The sequence below is a fragment of the Vigna angularis genome, chromosome 11, assembly GCF_016808095.1.
Source record: "Vigna angularis cultivar LongXiaoDou No.4 chromosome 11, ASM1680809v1, whole genome shotgun sequence".
In the NCBI taxonomy this organism is placed as follows: Eukaryota; Viridiplantae; Streptophyta; class Magnoliopsida; order Fabales; family Fabaceae; genus Vigna; species Vigna angularis.
The window spans coordinates 1,358,121-1,377,156 of NC_068980.1; the positions used below are offsets into that span (position 1 = coordinate 1,358,121).

General features: G+C 31.3%; 3 protein-coding genes across 5 annotated transcripts; 1 reads left to right on the top strand and 2 right to left on the bottom strand.

Annotated features, from left to right (window-relative positions):
• Positions 1 to 9,519: 9,519 nt before the first annotated feature.
• LOC108332347 (uncharacterized) lies at positions 9,520 to 10,675 on the bottom strand. Its single transcript, XM_017567567.2, has 3 exons — positions 10,151 to 10,675; positions 9,879 to 9,950; positions 9,520 to 9,761 (listed from the first exon to the last, which is right to left on the bottom strand). Exons 1-3 carry the CDS (start codon positions 10,673 to 10,675, stop codon positions 9,759 to 9,761), a joined length of 600 nt encoding a protein of 199 aa, XP_017423056.1. The 3' UTR covers positions 9,520 to 9,758.
• On the top strand, positions 10,633 to 13,986 carry LOC108332346 (ras-related protein RABF2b). Of its 3 annotated transcripts, none has more exons than XM_052871131.1 (9): positions 10,633 to 10,767; positions 11,218 to 11,334; positions 11,412 to 11,489; positions 11,802 to 11,879; positions 12,009 to 12,176; positions 12,772 to 12,820; positions 13,061 to 13,134; positions 13,407 to 13,500; positions 13,738 to 13,986. In XM_052871131.1, the coding sequence occupies exons 4-9, from the start codon at positions 11,817 to 11,819 to the stop codon at positions 13,836 to 13,838; spliced, it is 549 nt and encodes a 182-aa protein (XP_052727091.1). In that variant the 5' UTR covers positions 10,633 to 10,767; positions 11,218 to 11,334; positions 11,412 to 11,489; positions 11,802 to 11,816; the 3' UTR covers positions 13,839 to 13,986. The 3 variants fall into 3 exon arrangements, with proteins under 3 accessions (XP_052727091.1, XP_017423055.1, XP_052727090.1); XM_017567566.2 differs by having other exon boundaries at positions 11,412 to 11,485; positions 13,738 to 13,985; XM_052871130.1 differs by lacking the exons at positions 10,633 to 10,767; positions 11,218 to 11,334 and having other exon boundaries at positions 11,341 to 11,485; positions 13,738 to 13,984.
• Positions 13,987 to 15,434: 1,448 nt separating this feature from the next.
• LOC108334210 (protein ROLLING AND ERECT LEAF 2) lies at positions 15,435 to 18,904 on the bottom strand. Its single transcript, XM_017569921.2, has 4 exons — positions 17,669 to 18,904; positions 17,212 to 17,387; positions 16,735 to 16,958; positions 15,435 to 16,428 (listed from the first exon to the last, which is right to left on the bottom strand). Exons 1-4 carry the CDS (start codon positions 18,702 to 18,704, stop codon positions 15,630 to 15,632), a joined length of 2,235 nt encoding a protein of 744 aa, XP_017425410.1. The 5' UTR covers positions 18,705 to 18,904; the 3' UTR covers positions 15,435 to 15,629.
• Between the last annotated feature and the right edge of the window lie 132 nt (positions 18,905 to 19,036).

The window sequence follows — 19,036 nt, forward strand, 5'->3', positions numbered from 1 at the left end:
GCTATGCGTGACACCAAAATATACGTTCAAAATGTAGATTTATTAAATGAATTTGGTTAGGGGAGAATTTGGTGAAACGCATGGACTTAGAATCATGCGTCTTGCCAAATTCAATTGAAAAGTAGTATAATTTCTTGAACATAATCATCATCTTTTTACCACTTCTGACTTTGCCATCCACAAACTATGGCGGACATCGTGTGTTGTTTATCTCTTTGTTTTCTACTTCGATACGTGCCAGAGAATGAGAGTATTGGTCAAAACAGCCATGATACTTCTTTTTGGAGTCAATGCATCACTAACTTAGAATTTTTGTCTCGCATTATATAACTTCAGAAGATAAAGAAACTCACTAATTAGCATTGATGGTGAAGTTAGTATTGTAATAGGTAACGCTTATGTTTCTTTAACTTATTCTTCGTCAAAATTTAATGTTCTTGGTTCGAGTTGAAACTATATTAAATACAACAAACATCAACCTTAAATAAATGTTGAAGGATACACTGTTTTTGTTATCTGTAATTTTAAAAAGTAATTATCTTTTAAAGTCAAGTGTTAATACATGTGATGATTTTAAAATTTAAGACAATACTAATTATTATTTTTCTAAATTATATCCTTATTCGGAAAAGGATAATATATAAGGTATTAAGGTCAAAGTAAAATATGAGAAAAATAAAAAGTACCAAGAAATTATGAATAAAATAAAATAGTGGTACTGTGATAACATAAATAAATGTTTATGATTTTTTATTAGTTTTTTTTATTCTGGTGAAGTATCTATGTTTATTTATAAAATTTAAGAATTGATTATAATTTTGATAAGTTTTTCGAGAGGATTTATTAGAAAGATTTATTGAGATATGAATATAAGGAATTGACGTTGTTTTTAATAATAATAATAAAATTTGTAAGACATAAGTTTATTTATATTTTTTCTTATATGGTGTTAGTATGAGATATGTGATGTTTCTACTTAATGTTTAACTTATTCTCATATTTAGATTTTTAATAATTTATGTCTTAAGTGTGATTCTCTTTTACATTGATAAATTCTTTTATTTGTAGTGTCATTCATTATAATGGGAGACATTTGTCTGAATTCTTCATTAATAAGACTTTTGATATGAGGACCGAGCAATCAACAAAATTAATTGACTGGTCTTTAAAAGGGGATTTATTGAGAGATTCAACACTAATGAAACATTAACATGATTTCCAACAAAACTTATAAGATAATAATTTTTATGGATATTATTCTTTACATAATGCTCAATTTTTTCATTTCTACTTAATGTCTCCCTCGAACTAATCACGAGTATCTCACTACTGACTCTACTTGTACGAAGACTATCGTCGATGGGTGTTTTGAGGAAATTTACAGGGAGATTCAACATGACATAAGTCCAACTCACATAAGAAATTAACATTACTTCCAATTCAAAAACTTAATAAAATAAATTTATATGAATCTTTTCAAAGAACTCACAAGGAAGATTCAACACTTGAATTCCTAACAATCCCCTCTCAGTTCCTTCACATTTTTACTCGTCTGAGCCATAATTAAGATGAATCAATAATTCTATTATCGAAAATGAATGCTTCAAGGAAATTTACTGAAAAGATACTAATAAGATATTAACTAAACTCACGTAAATATTGACATCACTTAAAATCTAAAACCTTAAAAAAATCAATTTATGAGTATTTTTCTTTGTAAGTTGATTAATTTTTACTATTAGAGTTAATACTTAATCCACACTTGATTCCAATTAAATTTGAATCAAATTTCACTTAAACTAAAACTATAGTTAGGTCTTTGTAAAAATATACTAGAAACATAAATGTTATTATTATCTAATTTTACTTTTAAAGTTTATTATGAGACTACTATAAGCTATTAAACATTAATAGTATTCCAAAAATAAGTAGACAAAAAACCTATTTTAATAATTTAAAAAGAGGAATTCATACCGGTCAAATTATCCTATTTAATAATATTTGTAATTTAACTATTTAGTATTACGGTATTAATTTAACGATTGCAAAAATTCAATTTTAAATAAATAAAACATCTATAATTATGTAACTATACTCAAATTTAATTATAAATTTAATAAATACTTTAATACACGTTAATTGAATTATTTAATACAGTATTTAAATTGTATAAAAATATGTAAACTTAATCTACTTGCTAAAAATATATCCCATCATAGCTTTTAATACACTGGTAACGTATCTTAATGACCAACTTATACTTTTAGTCTTATATATAAGTTTCAGTTTATTTATTTATTTTTTAAATATTTTTATCATATATATACTAAATTGTATCAATTTAGTTTTCTAAAAAGAACTATTGTTTTCAATTCAATTTTAAGAGAGGATTTTGAGTACTCTTTTAATAATTCAGGACATGTATTTTTTTTTATTAGATTTACTAATGAAAACTACGAATATTTATGCGTAGACAGAAAAAAATTGACTATAAATGATTAAAAAAATTGGTATTTGATTTTTTTTTTAATTTCTTATGTTTGTGCCCGTTGTTTTACACAATTTCTATCATGACTTTATTTTATTTTATTTGAACAATAGATGGATTTTATGTAAGTGTATTTATCATTACAAGTTGAACATAATATTAATTACTTTTATAAAATATTAATTACTTTTATAAAATATTTTAAAATTTTTATACAGCTTAAATTTTTTTTCTTACTTACTTTTATTAAATATTATGAGTATTTATGCTTATAAAGAGATGAAAATTTTAAAAACTATTACTAATTAGGTTAATTTAGTATACCGGTAATATTTTTTAAAAATTCAACTAAATTAATTATTTTTATTAGTGCCTATAACTATGTTAGAATAGCTTACATTAAGGATTATAGGGAATACTTTAAAATATCCACTGCTTAATATCTAAAAGATAAAGATTAAATTGAAATTTAGAAAAAAAAATAAAGGAAATAAACTAAAACTTATACATAATATAAGGCAGCCTCAATAAACGTGCTGGTAGTCAATTAATAAATTTTTAATGATTAATTCAAAGCACTAAAAGATCAACAATGCTACATGAAAACAAATAGTTCTGAATAATTAATATTTTCAAGCTTTTAACGTATGGTTTTTATTTCACTAATTACTTGATTTAGGGAACTATTAAGTATTTAATTAGAAGTTTTAGTCAATCACCTGTAGCGTTCCACGTGTGGGCCAAGACAAGTTAACCACTGAATGCAAATTTCAGTCAGGGAGACTTCACAGAGATAATTAATTTTGTATATATATTTTATTAAAACGGATGTGAAATAATTTAATCATAAAAATTAAAATAAATAATAAAATAAATATTAATATATATATTTATTAATATAATAAAAAAGATTCTAATTACATTAATTTTAATTTTTTAAATTTTATTTGAATTTTATTAAAGGTTAAGTATTTCATTTTTAATAATTATTGTAACATTGGACAACTCATTCATAATTTTAAATCTATAACAAAAAAATTAAAATTATTATAATTATATATTATTGAATTCATATTTTTACTATGCACGTAATACTTACTAAAGAATAAATATACAATTAATTAAATTTTTATATGAAAAATTTATTTTTCTATTGAATAAAAATAAAATAAGTTAACTTATAATATTGTATGGATTATTTATTCAAAAAAATATAATTAATTTATTAATATTAATAATGTGGATGAGAAAGTAGTATAAAATCTATAAGTAGGTAATTATTAAATTATTAGGAAGCTAAAGCACAGTCCTAATATGAGAGCACGAAGCACGCTGCTGCTGCTGCTGCTGCAAGTTGTCAAATGCTAACAGTTGTTGTTGCCATTGCCATGCCATCTTCCTCAATTCTTGGTGTTGGGATACATCACAGACGACAACAAGTTGGATCGAATGGATAGTATTTATTTGTTATTCTATCGGTAACAAAAATTTTTATTTATTATCTTTTCTATTATTTATTGGATATTTATTTAAAAAAATATTTATAGATATTTTAAAATTTATGAGTATATGTAGATTTTTGCATATATTTAAAAAGTAATATTTTATAATTTTTAAAATAAAATGTAAATAAAATTAAAAATAAAATATAATATAAATTTAATTTTAAATAACTTTAATTTAATAAAATATAAAATAATTTTAATTTTAATTAAATTTAACTTAATAAAATATAAATTTAATTTTAATTTTAATTTTTTAAGATTAATTAATACTATGTAGATGTAATATAATACCTACACCAAATTGAGATAAAAATTTGTTTTAAAAAATTAATATTCTTTAAAAGTATGGTTAAATAATAATACATAAGTGAATTTATTATATAATCTATTATCGAATCTTTATTTATTTACATGCTTTTTTATGTTTTTAGTGAGAAAAAGATATTAAAGATTCCACGTCATATAAAAATATAAATAAATTATAGTATATTGTCATATATAAATCCTACTTTACTAAATCTACTATTCATAAAAAATATACTATTTTATCTAATACAAGTTTTTTTTTTAATTTAATATATTTAAATAATATTTATTTGCAATATTAACCGTATGTTTGGAGGAGATAATGTAATAAATTTATTTATTTATTTAATGAATTCAAATTTTTTTAAAACAAAATTTAAATTTCACAAATATATTTTTTCTATTAAAATTTGATTCATGTTGTATGGACAAGTTCTAACTTATTATTAAATAAGTTTTTATCTTGTTGTCTAAGAAAACTCGATTCAAAAGTTTTTTCTTTAAGTGAATTAAGTTACGGACAACAAGTAGGTTTGATTTCATTATAAGACTTTCATTAACTTATAAATACAAAACATTTAGCATGGGCAGAAAATTCAACTGAGTCAATCCATGTTGAAGGTCAAATTAAGTCGGCTTAGACTAAAGGTTAGGATGAATCGGTCCAATATGAACTCGAGCGAAGTCGACTTAGGTTAAAGGGTAAAGTCTTCAACCCATGATAACTGGGCTCTATCCTTCGGTCTGCATTGACTCGACACAATTCTTTGATTGGTTGACTCAAGTCAACTTTTAGTCTGAACTGACATGACTTGACCTTCAACCGTGCTGACTTTGATTGACCTTCAATTAGAATTTTCGACTCAATATAACTCAACTCAATTGACTTGACTCAACCTTCGACACAAGTCTAATATTCGATTTACAGCGACTTAGCTCGAATTTCAAATTAGATTGATTATTTTGATTTTTGTTAATCTTTTGATGTTGTGGGTTATATTTTACATGAAGTGTCTTATTTTATAAACTTTTTTGTCTTCAACCCATGTTGAGCACACGTATTAAAAAAAATTATTAAATATTATTTTATTTTTAAATAAAATTTTAGCTTTAAAAAAATTTAAATATTATATATTTCAATTTTTTTTAAATCAAACATCAAGATAAAGGTGTAGATGACATTTAATAACATAACATGCAATACAATCGTGTGAATGTTTGGTTCAAGTGAAATAGCAGTTATGCATGTTAAACAAATATTTTAGAGGTGTCTATTGGAGATATAGTATATTAAAATTAAAAAATTAATTTTATTTATATATTAATCTATATGTGTGGAAAAAAAAATTTGGAAGGACCAAATGCCCTCAATGTGAAGTTAGCTGGGCCACTGCGACAGAGAGTGGAGAGTAGATGGCTAAAGTTGGGTCTTATTTCTACAACTACTATGGTGTTTTTAAAATATATTAATTTTGATATATGATTTTTTTAATGTATTCTAAAACATTAAAATTAAAATACACATATGTATTATAAAGAAAAGTAACTTAAAACTCATCAGAGAATTCTTTTTTTTTTTTTTTCATGAGATGAGTTTTCCAAACTGCCATATGACAGTCCCAAGGTTGGCTGTTATAAAGTATTTCTCATGGTAGTGGTGAATACACACACACACACACATATATATATATATATATATATATATATATATATATATATATATATATATATATAATCTATATAGGTATTCTTTGATTTTGATAAAATTATTATTAAGTATCTGAAATTTTTTTCTTTAATCCCTTTTAGTTTTATATATTTGAATCCGTTCACCACTGTTTTATGATAGATTTGTGTGTAGTTAAGAATGTATAAAAAACTATTTGATTTAAAAAGTAATTTGATTCTCACTTACTTGTTAAATCTGCCACTGCCACTGTGTGTTGGTAGCTATAAATATAGAGTTGTGCAATTTTTTTGCACCTAATTTCCATTTGAGTTTGCATAGAAGCTTAGTAGGAAGATAGGAACAAACAATTGCCTTGGAGCTCTTTGGGAGTATGAATTGATTCTTAGGTACAGTGAGTTAATGGAGCCTCTAAGAGAAGTTGTGGCACTAATTTGGATCTTGTATTGTGCAGCAGTAATAATTGCATTGGACAGTTTGGTCCAAAATATGTATAGCAAGGTATGGAAACACAAGGACAATCATTAAATTCCATGAGCCGCGCTGCACAAGCCTGAATCTTTAGCTTAGTGATATTCATGGTGTGATAAAAGAAAACATAGCAGAAAACAAATGCACCAACAACTTTTGCTACATCTGTTTGTTTTCTTTTGTTTTTGTTACTCTCTAAAATAGTTTCTTTCTAGTCTACTTTCCAAACCATCTTTACAGTTCAAAATGTTCAATGTTGTTTATTTCTAGCAGAAGAAACAAAAAGAAGGAAGAAAAGGGCAAGGAAATAACCGAGAGACAAGGAGAGGGATTTTGAATAAAACAAGGCCATGTTCAACTCACATGGGTCCTGCACTTACTGCTATTCTACTTTGCCAGACATAGTGATCCATCAACATTACAAGTACAGAACCTTTACACATAATAATCAGCAATAGAGGGATTTTGTGCAAGATTAAAGTGATATTCTATTTTGTCCAAGATTAGATCACAAAGAAGAAATAAATACTATAGTCCTCAACCACAAAGCCAGATTAACAATTTAATATTGCTGAAGTTAAGGTAAAATTTCAATTGTATCAAGAAACTAATAGTACTCTTGTTTAGCTAAGAGAGTTTCTGATTACTTGTTCAATGACAGGTTGATGCATTGGATTGACAGTAACCAGGCTCAAAATTGGCCTAATTGGAAAGAAATTTTGATCAACTATAGAGGAAAAGCAGATCAGAGAAAAAAGAAGTGAAACATATCAAGAGCAGCACTTCCATAACATCTAACTCAAAGATTAACAAGATATCCAAAACTATGTACAACAGCATGATATTCATAGGAAAACTAAAATTGAGAGATGAAAAGAACTGAAAAAAGTAAACCATGTTCTCTCACAATTTATCTTCAGTGCACACTATTTCATTCTTCTCAAAGATCTTGGAGGGTACGGCAAATCGAGCTGAAAATGAACGAGAAGCGTTATCAGGGTCGTTGGAATAGCCATCATCGAAGTTTTGTGAGTAGGAATTTGGGTCGTATTGAGCATGAACTGCTGGTGAAGCACTGAATAGCCTCCTCTTTTCCCTCTTGATCTTCCTCCAGAATGTTGTCCAGCCTGGTATCTTCAACCTTGTCATTAAGTTATCCACACAAACAAATGGTGTGCAAAAAATTGTGACATAATAACTTGACCAACTTCTCTTGGTTTTGTTATGAACAGAGTGAGAATTTTCAAGGTTCATGGTGAAATGCTGAGAAAATTGAAAGCAAAAAATGGTTTAATTTTGGGGAATTTAGGGGACAATGTAGCAATGCAGAGGGGAAAGGTTGTACAATGAACCCCGCAGCAGCGCAGGAAGAACTTATAACGGCAAAGGATGAAAATAAAGGCTATGGAATGATGCAATGCGATCTTGCAAAATCAAAAAATTCTTTCGCTCTGTCAGAAACTGAAATTTCAATTTATGACTTTCTCAAATTGCTCTGTCGGTATAATATATTTTTACTGTGCGTTTCCTTTTGCATTCATTACAATATTTAATAATATGTCTTGATTTAATGACACTGTTTTTAAATAATTAAATTTTGATTTAATATATTCATTTTGAAACATTAAATTTGGTCACAGTTTTGAATTTGCTTACCGTTTTTATTTATAATGACAATTGAATATTATATTTACAAAAAAAAAATATTTTTAGGTTTAATAGTTTTTTATGTTAATATTTATTGAATTTATTTAATGTGGTCTGTCACTTTATTTTTCTCAGTTTAATCTCTATTTTAATTAAAACAGTGGAAGTGGTCCATTTTACTAATATCACTGCAATGACATTAATGATCGAGACATACCACAAATATAACATTTTCAGCTTTAGATGGATCTCACATCGCCTTTTCATTCATTTTTGCAAAAGAATATGAAAATTGAAGATAAAAACAATTTCCAACTATCAGATTCATCTCTGAATTCTTGGAATTATTATTATTTTTCTAAAAACAAACATAAAAAGAATTGGAGTAAAACCTTGATTTAGTATCTAAAATTAAGATTGTTGTTAATATAAAAACTTAAAAAATAATCTGTTGGAGTAATAGATGTTTTAAAATAATGAGATTAAGTATTTTAGTTTAAAAACTAACATTAAATTTTAATTATTGTTTTATTTGGTTGATGATCCTAAAAAAATTTATTTTAATTTATGATTCATGACTTCATCTGAAACCTAATATTTTAAATTTTATGTAAAAAACATCTTATAAAACTCAAGTTTTAGACTTAAGATCATGATATAATTCCATGCCCTAAATATTTATTTCTTTCATCCAATCTTGCATTAATATTTTTAGAATTATATTTACATTATTTGATTCAATATACTAATTAAAATAAAACGAAGTATATAATATATATTAATATTTTATCAGAAAAGCTCATCGTTTTTAGCTACGTAATTGTTTATTTTAAAATATACATATTTTTCTAAATAAATACTGGACAGTTTTCTTTTTACTTATTTTATATATTTTTCATAAAATAATTAAAAATTATTTACTATTTTATTTTTCCTCATTTTTTTATCTAGCCAACAAAAAATTAGACAGCTACGCTCAAATTATATTTTTAAAATAATAATTAGGTGATACACTTACATATAATTTAAGGATAAAATATCATAATTTTTTTTAATTTTATAAAAAAAAAATATATTAAATAAATGTAAAAAAAAAATTATGTGTCAAAAATATTATTTTTTATATTTTTATTTTGGAGAAAACTTTATTTAAGATAAACTAAAAACTATGTTACCTAACGAACCAGAAGTTGATAGAATTTGACTGTCCGTAACTGAAGCAATAACAGTTCTGCATGTAACCTAACATCTTGGTCCTATCAATTCCTTCGCCACCTTCATTTATTTTCTTACGTCGCGACAGAGTTGTACTCTCACCACCTCATCACCATAACTCCTTCCCCAACACTTCTTGTCATTTTATTGTTTCGGAAAATTCGAAACAAATTAAAATGTTATTACATTACAGTATCATGTTACAGAATCAAAATTTACTGATACATATAAGGATGTCAGCATAAGTAGTTACACAAGTGATGTTTAGCCACTGTTACAATAATAATTAACATAGGATTATCTAACTTCAGTACACACGGTTGCTAATCTTTTAAGCTAACCTTACAATTATGCATTATACTTACAGTGGCCTATCTAAATTTGAATAATAGTGTGGGGCTAGCAAGCATCTTTGGACGCTTCTGGGGACCCTGTGTTGTCACTGAAGTGAAATCATAAAGATATTCAGTACCAAATACATGTTCATCGAAAAATGGAAAGTTCATCGATAAATATTACCACCACACTCAATAAATGTAATAAAGCTGATCATAGTTACCTCGTGGAGACAATGTTGACGAATAATAGTCTGGTTTACTATACTCACCAGAACCTCACATGATACTTTTGCCTGTGGGATAATCTTGTATTACATACAGCAGCATCACCAAATTCTAAGTAAAACTACGTGAAATAAATTGAAGTTTCTACGCACTAACTATACTGAAGTTGGAATGTGGAAGTTCTATAAAAAAAATTGAATTTTGAACTCTTGAACGACCTTGATTATGAGTTGAAGAAAAATTGAAATGAGGAATGAAATTAGGTTACCTTGATGGGGAAATGAAAGAAGAAAAGGCCGAATTGGCCACCGGTGTGGCTAACTGTGTCAAAGGGTACGATACCTTTGGCCACGTCTTCCATAAGCAGCACCAGCTCAGGCAGCACACTTATGCCGGCGAATTCCACGTCAGCATCCACGTGGGAAGACCCCCTCGCCCTCACGTGCACCTCCCTCGACCTCACGTGACCCAGCATCTTCCCTCTGTACGCCACTGCCACGTTTACCGCACCCAAGTCCATGAAGTACACGTCAGCGTTGCGCACCTGGAGCGTCAGCAGCATGGAGATGTCCACGGTGACGGGCGGCACAGGGTGTACCTTTATCCGGCGCAGCTTCAGCCCCACGATCTTCAGATCTGGATCCGACGGCCACAGAACGTAGAGCGTGCTCACGAGCAGCGCCATACTCAGCGCGCACGAGATAACACGACGCCGCGATAAAACGACGAGGTTTTGGTGGTTGTAAGGTTTGTGAAGGAGGAGAGCGTAAAAGGAAGCTTTTGAGATTCGCATGGTTTCTCTTTAAACACTGTGTCTGTGTAACGATGCGATTGCAGAAAATATGAAGAATGTGAATGGAACGCACGATTACCTTTTTGAATTAGGTGTGGTGTCTGGGAAATTGTGGCGCGCTTTCCTATTTTGTCTGCGAATGCTACCTTTTGTTGTGCTTCATCATTTTTCTTCTGCTTCAAGTACAAGTTAACTTGGATTTTCTGTTTTCACCATTTTTTACTATCCCTTCATCTCTTTGATTTTAGATTGGTAGATATTTTTCAGTTCAAAAAACTATCTAATTCAGAGTCAGTGCATATGATCCATAATATACAAATTTATCAACTATTTACTAAATTAAGCAGAATTAGTACAAATAAAAGCTATAAATGTATTTTATGGTCATGCTTAATTTTAAAATAACCTTGCCACTGTTTTTCTTAACGTGTAATTAATTTGACATTCATAGCAAGCAAAACCATGTTGAAGTTGCATTTTGAAGCATTCAGTTGAAAATATTGCTTTTGTGTTACTTAATGTTTTGGTATGGATTATTGAAGAGAATAAGAACAGCGGGAAAGTAGAATAACTGTGGTGTGGATTGTTGCTGACATTTAGATCACATTCAACAAACTGACAGTCAAAGCTAACCAAATCTACCAGTCAACTAGTCACAGGTTCTGTTCATGGCCAAGTTTCAAGTGAGAGATTTAGCTAGTACTCTCTTTTATCACAGAATTATCTTTTTCTGCAGCTTCTACAATTTCTTTCCCTTTCTTCAACCTACCTATGGCCAGACCAGGGAACAAGATCATTCAAGCCAAGCTGGTGGGTATGTCTTACCTTATTCTTAGTTTTATTTTTCTTCCTCATAATATTCAAATCATTATTTCAGAGTTCTGCAACATATTGCATGATCCTTGCAGTATCAAACATTTGTACTTGTCAGATATAACAATCAGATGAATAGATCGTTGTTAAATATGTAGCAGATAAGATTTTCTTAATGTAATCAGACCAAATTTTCAATCTGGTACATAGTATTTTAAAAAAGTACCATATTTATGTATCTACATCGTACGGACCATTCAATGTAGTATTCTTCTAACAGAGATTGATATGATATGCCCCTTTCTGTTTGTAGGTACTTCTCGGAGACATGGGAACTGGAAAGACCAGTTTAGCGTTGAGATTTGTAAAAGGCCAATTCTTTCCTAACCAGGTGAATTTGCTTCCACTTTTGTTGCATTTACTGAAATTTAAAAGATGATTTCTTCATTCACGCATCACTGTACCCTCGGCAAGGTAACAAAACAGTTTAGAAACCTTAATTGAAATTAATTTGGCACAGGAACCAACAATAGGAGCAGCGTTTTTCACCCAAATATTATCATTATCTGAAGCAACTGTGAAGTTTGATATATGGGACACAGCAGGACAGGAACGTTATCATAGTTTGGCTCCCATGTATTACCGTGGGGCAGCAGCAGCAATTGTTGTCTATGACATCTCAAGCGTTGTAAGTATTCAATTTACTAATTTTGAAAGCATTGCTATGATTTACTAGTGGATAACTGGAAGTTGTGCTGTGAAATGGCAATCCCAGAAACATTTGGCTTTAGTGTAATTTTGTTTGAAATTACTTCATAAACTGATATAAGCACACTTGTAATTGTAATACTCTGACCTAAAAGCTTTCTATATTCTGCACTATGCAGTGATAGACAGTGTAAACTGTTACAAGAACTTCTGTTTCCAAGCAAATGTAACTTGTAATTAAAAAAATATTCTCCTAATTTTCTCTTCTGAAAACTGCTTCAGTGGATGAGTTAAAAGATTAGAACTGACAACTCCTGCTCTGCATTAATTCTTGTAAACTTTAACAGTAGGTGTTATGTTACCTCACGTGGTTTCACTGCAATATGTTCTATTTGCTCTTGAATTTTTCCTGTTACCTTACCCTGAAATAGGATAATAATGGAATGATACGCTGATACTGAATAGTACATTAATAATTGATACTTAGGAAGTTTTTCTATCATCAAAGTTCTATTTCTTTTAGTGCACTTGAATGAATCTTGAAACTTTTTGTCTGTTATGATCTTCTCTTCCAGGATACATTTGTTCGAGCAAAAAAATGGGTTCAGGAATTGCAAACACATGGTAATGCTTCAAATTCAGGAAATAAACAAATGCTACATATTTTCTCATTTTTCTTGTTGCTGCAGTTAAAGTTTTTTCTTAAAAGAGTAAAGAAGTTTGAAATAAAGCCACTGTTCTCAATCACTACTCTTATGTGTCTTTGGACATTAATCAATTAGATGTTTTCTACTTCTTTCATTAGATTTTCATTAATACCAATGCCACTAATTGCTACAGTAAAACCTTAACTACTTCATGTAGGAAATCAGAAGGCAGTGATGGCATTAGTAGCAAACAAATCTGACTTGGAGCCAAAGAGAGAGGTTGAAGCTGAGGTAGTGTTGAGATCATCCTCGTACCCTGCTCTTTCCTTTTACTTGGAATAGAAAAGTCATGATAAATACATGGGAATATTCAGTTTTTATTTTTGTAAATCTCACCCAACCTTTTTTTTTTCTTTTTTTCCACCTCTCCATTTGAAATGATGGAAGAGGAAGTTCATTTCTCTGCATTTGAAAGAAGGACCAGAATTAGTACAACTGCAACAGTTCCCTCTTGGCTTGTGTTCTTACTTTGTGACTCGTTTGAGTAAATTAAACCATTGCAGGTAGGAGAGCAATTTGCTCAAGAGAATGGAATGTTCTACATGGAAACATCTGCTAAGACTGCAGAGAACATCAATGAGCTTTTCTATGAGATCGGTATTTTCTGAACATCCTCAAAAACGCTTTAGCCAATTAATTCAGTCATTTTCCTCAAATGGTTAGCTCTTGGTGTGGAGAGAAAGTGATTTGAAAATTTATGGACAAGATTGCAATGTCATTTTACTAATAAAACTTATCCACAAACTTTCACCTCCACACCAAATTGACCATAGGTGTCAGTTTAAGGAAATATTGCATGTGTATTGAGTTGTTGTTTCTATCTGATGAATTCAGCAAAAAGATTAGCTAGAGCTTTACCACCAAAGCCTACCGGAATGAATTTGAACAGCGTTGTACAAGATAGAGGGAGAAGTTATTATTGTTGCTCAGCATGATATTCTATGTAATCAAATCACAGAATGTGCCAAGGTACCTTTGACATCGTTCTTTTGTAATACTGACCACTTAATATTCCTTCCAAGTTGGGTGACTTTTTTCTTCTTCATATAAAGAAATCTCATGTGTTCAAATGATTGATTGCGTATTTGAATTCTAGGATCACACGTCATCACTTGAAATATTATCTAATGTAATTATCTGTAAATATTTGCATAGTTGATCATATCTTAAAGAGATCTGATTTTGAGTTTGAAAACATTAAATAGTTTTTAATTTGGACCACAAAAATAGTATTGATGTTTATTAATTTTAGAATAAAAATAGCAAAATAAATTTGTTTTATCAAAATTAATTTTATAAAATCAAATTGCTTTTAAAGAATTCATTCAAAATCAAACACTCGTCTAAATACACACTTATTTAAATGAATGTTTGGTTTAAAAAATTAAAAAGTGCTTTTTTAAATTTCTAACATAAAATATGAAACTAATAAAATAAAAATACTTTAAGAAGTTTCAACTTTAATTGCAGTATACACTAGCACACACTGTTCTTCCTTGTGATTGGGCCGAATGCCGAAAAACTAAGTTCTTGTAAAAAACTAAATTGATCCAATTTTTCATCTTTTGAGACAATTCTTACTGATGTGATCAACCACCATAAGTTAAATGAATTTTTTTACACCTTACAACAAATTTTCACTATGGTCTTTCATTCTATGACAGGTATTTTGTAAAATTCACATTCTGAAATATTTATCCTAAAATTAAAGAGTGATCCAAATTTTGTTTTAAGAATAAAAAAGTTAGATGAAGATTTTCTCTTTCAAAATATTTAGCACTTTATTATATTAACTACATCTTGGTCTACTGCATGGGCCTATTAATTCAATTTCTTTTTCTTTATGTAATCTATCCAACTCCATGGACGGCCAAACCAACTTCTATTTTTTTCTAAGAACAAATAATTAAATTCTTCTTTACCTTATCACACACATAAAATCTATTAGACGGAATTCATTTAATGTTTAGCATACACAACAAGAATATTACAAAATAAAACGAATGCCATATCAAATCAAATATTAAATTACTTAGGAGAACATTGCAGTGAATGTTAAAACAATTGTAACAAACATAAAATCAGTAGTTTATCATATCAAGTTATGTTGTTTAAGTTAATTAGGAGGCAAGGTTTAACACCAGATATAATAAAAAAGAAATCATTTATTCCTTTCTGCTAATAAGTTCTATTTATAGATAACGTAACACGATTTTGCAGATGCATCATGTAAATGACTGTCATCAGTATATACGATCACATCTTCAGTTTTATGTAGGAAAAGACCTGTAAATGCTTTCAGCTAAAATGAGATAACAAAACGGTTACTTACTATTACAATAAAAATGACATGAGATTGATATTGATCAAGAGGTACAAGGCCACTGTATTATAGAATTGGATTTCATAAACTAATAATTTTTTTTGCCAGAAGCATGTTTATAAATGAAAATCGTACATCTTCTATCAGTCAGTATCCACAGTATGTTGAAACGGATTGAGGAGATTGACATCAATTACAAATAAGCAACTGAACAAAACATGGATCATGTATCGTTTACATTAAAGGGACATGAATCCATTCAAATATATTCTCTGCGATAATATAAAAATTCAAATACAGTTTATTTAACAATGTCACATGTAATCTGCAGGACTCATCCCCATCAAATCATATAGCACAAAGAAAAATATACTTTACCCTGAAAAAATAAGCGCAACCCATCTCATGATGAGCTCTGGCCGAGGTTCTGTGATATAGACCTTAATTCACTGTACATTTTGGAACATTCAAGAGAAAAATCCGACATAGCCCTAAAGAGCTCTGGCATGCGATTTTTGAGACTCCCCATAGTTTTTTGCCTCACTTGGTGGCATTGCCGTGCATAGGCTTCTTCCTCATCTTCTAATCTCTTCTTCACTTGTTCAACAGCAACCTGCCTCTCTGTAACAGCCTCATCAGGACCGTTACTGTCTTCTGCTGTTTCGGGATTGTACTCATCTGGTATTTTCTTTTGCATGTATTTGTTATACCAATCTTCAAATTGCCTTGTTTTGCGGGATAGCTCCTTTCGCGTATCCTCACATTTCCTCTTCAAAGCTATTTCTTCTTCTTGCTGGTGGAAAATAGTCTCTATCACAGCAACAAAGTTTCCTATAGCTGTCCTAGCAAGCTCGTCGGGAAGTTTTTCTAGACGGTCGTTCCATGCATGGAGAAGGCCTTGTATGGGCGCACTCCTAACCCTTGGAGGTGAAGAAACCTTTTCCTTTAAGCTGCTTTCAATAGGAATAAGATTTAATTTTAACCATGTGTTTAGGGATTTTATGTATCCCTTTTGATGGTTGACAAGCATTTCAAATTGTGAATGCCACTGTTGCACAACAAGCAGTAGCTGGTACGTTCGGTCATGATGGTGTTCGCTTGTTTGCTTAGTTGACTGCGAATTGTCCAACGTTCTCAGCAATTTCACAGTATCTGATTGCTTCTCATGGTACTCTAGCATTAATTTCCACATTTCAGCCATCCTACAGTCCATAAAAAGACATAAATAGTAGCAGAGAAGCTTATATGTGTTATATTATGCGTGAGGAAGAGTTTGCACACTCAATGATCCAGGCTAATGTATTACTAGATTATGGAAACAAAAAACTAAAGCTTCCCTGCAAGAAGCATGCAATAATCATTCATTAGTGCAAAAAATGATTATTGTCGACTCAGCAAGACGCATGCCAAAAATGTGAATTGTAAAAACAAAAAAGAGAAAACTTTCTCTAAGGTTAAAAGATTAGCCATCGATAAGTGCAAATAATAAATCCTACATTACAACTCACCCATCAACAAGCTGAACAAGTCTTGGATACAACTGTTCATCACGTAAACGGTTAATCTCAGAGACTGTTGAATCCAAGGATTGCATATCTACAATGTATCTTGTGTGCAAATGACTGACAACTGCTTTTGCTTTCTCTAATGCTTCAGAGTTGGTGCCTTTTTTCTTCAATTTATTAAGTGTGGCAACTTTTCTTTGGTACTCAAATTTCATCAGTTCACCAGCCTATAAATAATATCGACAAATTAAGAATTAGAACAAAAAACGTGTATATGGATATTTAATCCAGAACCAAGCAAAGATAAAACATTAGAAAAAGGATGAGCAGAAAGAAAAATATAGATATTTAACAAATATACGCACAAATATACATTGACATGCTTAGAGCTTGTGACTATGAAAGAAAATTATTAAAATTCAGATAGGAAAATGCAAGTAAAACTCCCATCACATCACATTTGCCTCTTAATCAACTTACCTTAACTTCATCATAAAGTTTCTTCTCCCATGCTAACAACTTGTCCAAGATGGTGGCATGCGTCTCATGTTCATCTGAGTCAAAATCATCCTTCCCGTCATCCACATTAGGTATTCCCTTAAAGGATCGATTCCATGTAATAACTCGCATGACCCGTGCAGAGTGATCAATGTGCCCTGCAAAAACACAAACAAAAAACATTATAAATGCAATTCAATATGCAAAATACAAAAGAGGCATGTCATCATGACTTCATGACAAATTCTCCCCCCGCCCCGCTCTCATGACCATACTAGCCATTCCTATGGGTGGAATCTATCTAGTAATCCTCATTATCAAACCATTCCCCCCTAATAATCCTAAAGACTAGAAGTTAAAAGCTCGTAACTTCAAAACAAAATGTACCATATGTAGAAGCGAAGTGACGGAGAATCAGGAGACGAGTATCACTACATACCTTTGTTATCTGCAAAATTGGAGTGATAGTGCAAACGTGTCGCTTCAAGCATCTTTGAAACATCATGAGCAGCCTCAGAAGCCTTGAGAAAATTATCATCGAGATCAGCAAATATCTGCTGCAGATTCACAGAATGTTTCACAATCCTCTTCCCCTCCACAGAACTCGGCGTCTGCTTCAGCTTCACGCCCTTCCCCACCGGCGTCTCCATCATTTCATCGGGCACAGCGGCAGGCTCGGGCGCGGGTTCAGGCTCGGGCACAGGCTGAGGAACCTCAACATTTCTCACAGACGTGACAACCTCATCGTCAATTTCCTCCACCACCCTGTTGGGCTTTTCATCGAACACCTTCCTCTCAACTTCGTGGACCTTGCCGACGGCATCTTCTTCGGCAGCATTGAGGCTGGGCCCGGCTATGTTTTCAAAGGAAGGGAAAAAGTACTCCCAAGCACCACTCTGAGTGTCCTGAGCCATGGAGTGTTGATGATGAGTGACGTGATCACGAGGTTCAGGCTGTTTAGCAGGAGGAGGAGGCATAGGAGGACGAGGTTGTTGTTCTTCTTCTGACACTCTTTTATTACTATTCACTCTGTTGTTACTTCTTCTCTTCCTCAAGGACCCTTCGTTCTCCAACTCTTTATCTTCCTCGTCCTCCTCCTCGACGATTGTGCCAACGGGCTCGGGCCTGGGGCGGGGGTCGGGCTTGTTGATCTTCATCTCTGGCATGCTGATGGCCCGCTGGAGGGGCGGGGCGGGGGAGAAGTCCGGGAGAGGGGGCGGAGGGAGAGGAATCTCGAAGGGCTGAGGGTTTGGCAAGGACGCATTAGTGTCATTAGAGTGCAATTGAGGGTTCTGAACCTCGCCCGGGGCGAAGTCGCCGAGGGCGGCGCCGGTGTTCTTGAGGCAGGTGGCGTAGGAAGAGTGGGCGGCGGCAAAGGCGTTGCGGGAGGAGACGGCGTCCTTCATGAAGCGCTTGCGCTCCTTGCATCGCGCCACTGCTTCCTCGTTCTCGATCTTGGATTGGTTGCAACCCATCTTTGAATCCTTCGATTCCTCCTCTTCTTGCTCAGTCACCTCTTCGGATCATATCTCTTTCAGCAAGATTTAGATTTAGAATTAGGATTCCAAAGAGAAATTGCCACTTTTTCTGTAGAGAGAGAAACTGAATTTTACAGAGGAAAGAAAAGGAACAAAGAATGCGTTGAAGTGAGAATGTGTGCAGACAAAGTCGAATGAAAGAAGAAGGGTTTTGGAGGGTAAAGTTGACATTTCGCCTTTTATTTGTTTGAATACATACACACCCTGCTGATTAGTACTCTTAAACTAAACAATTGGGATTAGCGAACATTGGACACCAGCAGCAGTAA